This window comes from Nansenia antarctica, assembly GCF_963989245.1.
Source record: "Nansenia antarctica genome assembly, contig: SUPER_7_unloc_2, whole genome shotgun sequence".
NCBI lineage: Eukaryota > Metazoa > Chordata > Actinopteri > Argentiniformes > Microstomatidae > Nansenia > Nansenia antarctica.
In genome coordinates this window covers 40,707-44,789 of record NW_027663472.1, presented here as the reverse complement: position 1 = coordinate 44,789, position 4,083 = coordinate 40,707, and the positions used below count along the sequence as shown (strand labels likewise).

General features: G+C 42.6%; 1 protein-coding gene across 1 annotated transcript; it reads right to left on the bottom strand.

The window, feature by feature from the left end:
• Positions 1–395: 395 nt before the first annotated feature.
• LOC308163193 (E3 ubiquitin/ISG15 ligase TRIM25-like) lies at positions 396–3,470 on the bottom strand (the record flags this gene model as incomplete). Its single annotated transcript, XM_080550711.1, has 6 exons — positions 396–928; positions 1,089–1,148; positions 1,366–1,525; positions 1,713–1,946; positions 2,172–2,267; positions 2,886–3,470. 6 exons carry the CDS (start codon positions 3,468–3,470, stop codon positions 396–398), a joined length of 1,668 nt encoding a protein of 555 aa, XP_080406837.1.
• Between the last annotated feature and the right edge of the window lie 613 nt (positions 3,471–4,083).

The following is a 4,083-nucleotide window of genomic DNA, read 5'->3' as shown; positions in this document are numbered from 1 at the left end:
TCAGTACAGAAACACATTCATAATCTGTGATCAGTACATAAGGAACATTTACATGTGGACTGACAGGGAGACATTGACCATGGGAACACTATCATAGCATGGAGATTTCACATGGGAAGCATTAATCAACATACACTTTCTAGAGCATAAACTATAAACAACATTTAAGTATCAGAAAAGGCTTCTGCCATGACAGATGTCCAACAGAATAGTTTGAATCGACACTAATATATGGACCAAGGCACCAGTCTAAAAATACATTATTTCTGGAACAGAGCATGTTATATTGAATATGTGATGATGATATAATGATACAACTCTGAAGACTAAATCACAGAGAAAGATGTTTCTACAGAATAATAGGTTATGATAAAGCACCACTCTAACAGAGACCTCTACTCCAGGTGACACAACTCAACACTGTGGCCATAAGCATAAAAATTAGGCCCAATCCCAGGATAGAGGGGCTCAGTGAATGTGGTCTGGACTCTGTGGAGGAGGGTCATTGTGTCAGAGGAGACGCTGTAGAAGGACAGAGTACCTGCCCTATAATCCAGGTACACTCCTACTCTGGAAGACTGAGGGCCTGATACCTTAGTCTCAACACTATTGTGATGGAAACTATAACCACTACTATGGTAGAATAACCTCCAGGACTTGTTATTGCATCCAAATTCACTGTCACCACCTGACCTGCTGATGTCTTTATATGAGACTGCTGCATCACCATTTGTACCACTCCTCTCAACCTCCCAGTAAGAGCGTCCAGACAGACCCTCTCTACACAGCACCTGCAACTGGTTAGTGAATCTCTCTGTATGACCAGAATATGACTGGGCATGTCTCATACATGTCACCTTTCTGTTCCCCTCAGACAGAGACAGTCGTATGTATGCTGTGTTTGGGTCCAGTGTGAGCTGACAGGAATCTGGAAGAGAGAAGAGTAGAAACCAAATCAGAGAAATAAGGGAAGTCAGATATCTAACCTGTCTTTGATGAGTCTCTCCCTCTCCGAGAGCACTCTTGTTCTATCTCATGGTTTGTAGAGAGTATCAGTGGAGACTTATCTACTGGAGAAATAGACTCACATCGTAAGAACTGGGCTCTGGTCTTGGGCTCTGGTGGCAGGAATACATCCACAGCATCAACTACAGACACACAAACACATTAACAGAGAGAGAGAAAGAGAACATTCACATCATATCATATTACACATACAGTACATGCAGGGGAGAATGGAGGAGGTAGAAATCGGTGACAGGCTCATTGTAATGCATGGGACGGAATGAGGAATGGTATCAGAGATGATTAGGACTGTGTTCTAAAGTTGCCTATATAAAGGGACTAGACAGAGTTTTAGCCCACCTATAGTTGAGATCTTAGGCCACTCCCCCTTAAGGATGTCCTCTAGTTTCTCTCTCAGCTTAGACACAGCCTCAGTCACATCTCCAAAGTACTGAAGAGGATGGACGGTGATGCTGGGTAAGTCTGAAGATACACTGGGACCTGAGAGAGAGACATAACTCTGGAGAGAGAGAGAAAGAGAGAGAGAGAGAGAGAGAGAGAGAGAAGGAGAGAGAGAGAGAGAGAGAGAGAGAGAGAGAGAGAGAGAGAGAGAGAGAGAGAGAGAGAGAGAGAGAGGGGGGAGAATAACTGAATAATTGAACAGTAAGGTCGTTTCAGTATTCCAGATGGAAGGTCAGTGTAGTTACCTGGAGGAAATGGATGTGGTCCTCTGTGTGTGAAAGCTGCCCCAGCTCAGCGTCTCTCCTCCTCAGCTCAGTGATCTCCTGCTCCAGTCGCTCCAGGAGTCCTTCAGCCTGACTCACTGCTGCCTCCTGCTGGGCTCTGATCAGCTGCTTAACCTCAGAGAGCCTTCTCTCAATGGAGCGGATCAGCTCAGTAAAGATCCTCTCACTGTCCTCCACTGCTGCCTGTGCAGAGCGCTGTTAGAACACACACACACACACACACACACACACACACACACACACACCACACACACCACACAGACCACACACACACACACACACACACACACACACACACACACACACACACACAGTGGGATTGCATAAATACAAGTTAAATTCAAAATACATTTAAAAAAAGTGGAGAATGGCTGACTGGAGGAGAGCAGTAATGGTGCGTCTCCTCTGGTCAATACTCACTGTGAGAGACTCCACAGCCTGTTGGATCTCCTTCAGTTCCTTCTCTCTCTCCTGGACTCTCTGCTGGACCTTCTGCTGACTCATCCCCAGCTGCCTCTGTGGACAAATAGTGATATAAATGCCAGATTATATTATATATACAGTATATATACAATATATATACTGACATTCAGCATTGGTGCACATCACCAATAATATGCCTAAGAATTGCAGATTAAAAAACCTAACAATATTTTTACTTTTGTGATTAATACTCATTTAAATATATCATGGAATTTGTAACTCATATGGAATACATGTACTGTACATTAAGGCAATGTTTTACTTCATTCTTTGTTCTTCTTCAGAACATAGAGATTACAGTAAAATGATCTGATCATAAAATCCTGGTCAAATGATTATTTCAATCATTAACTCACTTTAGTGTCATGGACATGGACATTCAGCTCCACGCCAGCCCAATAAAGGATGAATTTGTTTTAAAAACATGTAAATAGTGGTGGATTTTCTATCTTAGAGTGTGTGTTCACAACTGTATATGAATATAACTTTTCTACAGCCATTAGGAGCTTCTAAAATCACAATCCCTCCTCTCTTTCATTTCTTACATGAAGTTTCTCTCCTTTCTGTCAATCATTAATTCATAGAAAGCTGCAGGTGGGAAGACACAGTCAGTTCTTCTACCTTTATCAAACGAGTAGCTCTGGTTCTTACCTGTTTCTCAGTCCTTTCTGCTGCAGCTGAGACTGTATCATGGCCTTTGTGTTCATCCATGACACACAGCAAACAGATACACTGCTGATCAGTACGACAGAACACCTCCAGCAGTTTGTCATGATGGGAGCAGATCTTCTCCTGCAGCTGTGTGGAGGCTTCGACCAGCTTGTGCTTCTTAAAGGCAGGAGATTCATAGTGAGGCTGGAGGTGAGTCTCACAGTATGAGGCAAGACAAACCAGACAGGACTTGAGGGATTTCTGCTTTCTCCCAGTGCAGACATCACATGCCACATCTCCAGGTCCAGCATCACAGTGAGCAGGAGGAGCAGGAGGAGCAGCTTGGAGTCCTGTCTTCTTCAGTTTCTCCACTAATTCAGCCAACATGGTGTTTTTCCTCAGAACAGGCCTTGGAGTAAAGCTTTCCTTGCACATGGGGCAGCTGTAGACCCCCTTCTGATCATCCTGATCCCAGCAGCCCTTAATACAGCCCATACAGTAGCTGTGTCCACAGGGAATAGTTACCGGATTCTTCAGTAGATCCAGACAGATCGGACAACAGAAGGAGTCCATGCCCTCTGCCATTTTTGCTTCAAACACTGCCAGACAGAACAGCGTCAGGACAGAGTATCAGTGATAAGTTTCGTTTCTCTAGAAGTGTTTAGTGCTTTGAGGGCGGGGACACTTCCTGGTTCTGTTGCCCTGGAGCTGTAGTGTAGAGGGAGTGGTGTTGGACAGAGGCCAAGAACAGTGTTCATGTGATGTTACGCTCGACGCAGTAGTCACGACACAGCGTCGATCTTCCGACACAATGTGCGTCGATACAAATGTATCAGTAGATAGAGTAATAGATACAAATGTATCAGTAGATAGAGTAATAGATACAAATGTATCAGTAGATAGAGTAATATATACAAATGTATCATATAGACAGAGTAATAGATACAAATGTATCAGTAGATAGAGTAATATATACAAATGTATCAGTAGATAGAGTAATAGATACAAATGTATCAGATAGATAGAGTAATAGATACAAATGTATCAGTAGATAGAGTAATAGATACAAATGTATCAGTAGATAGAGTAATAGATACAAATGTATCAGTAGATAGAGTAATAGATACAAATGTATCAGTAGATAGAGTAATAGATACAAATGTATCATATAGAGTAATAGATACAAATGTATCAGTAG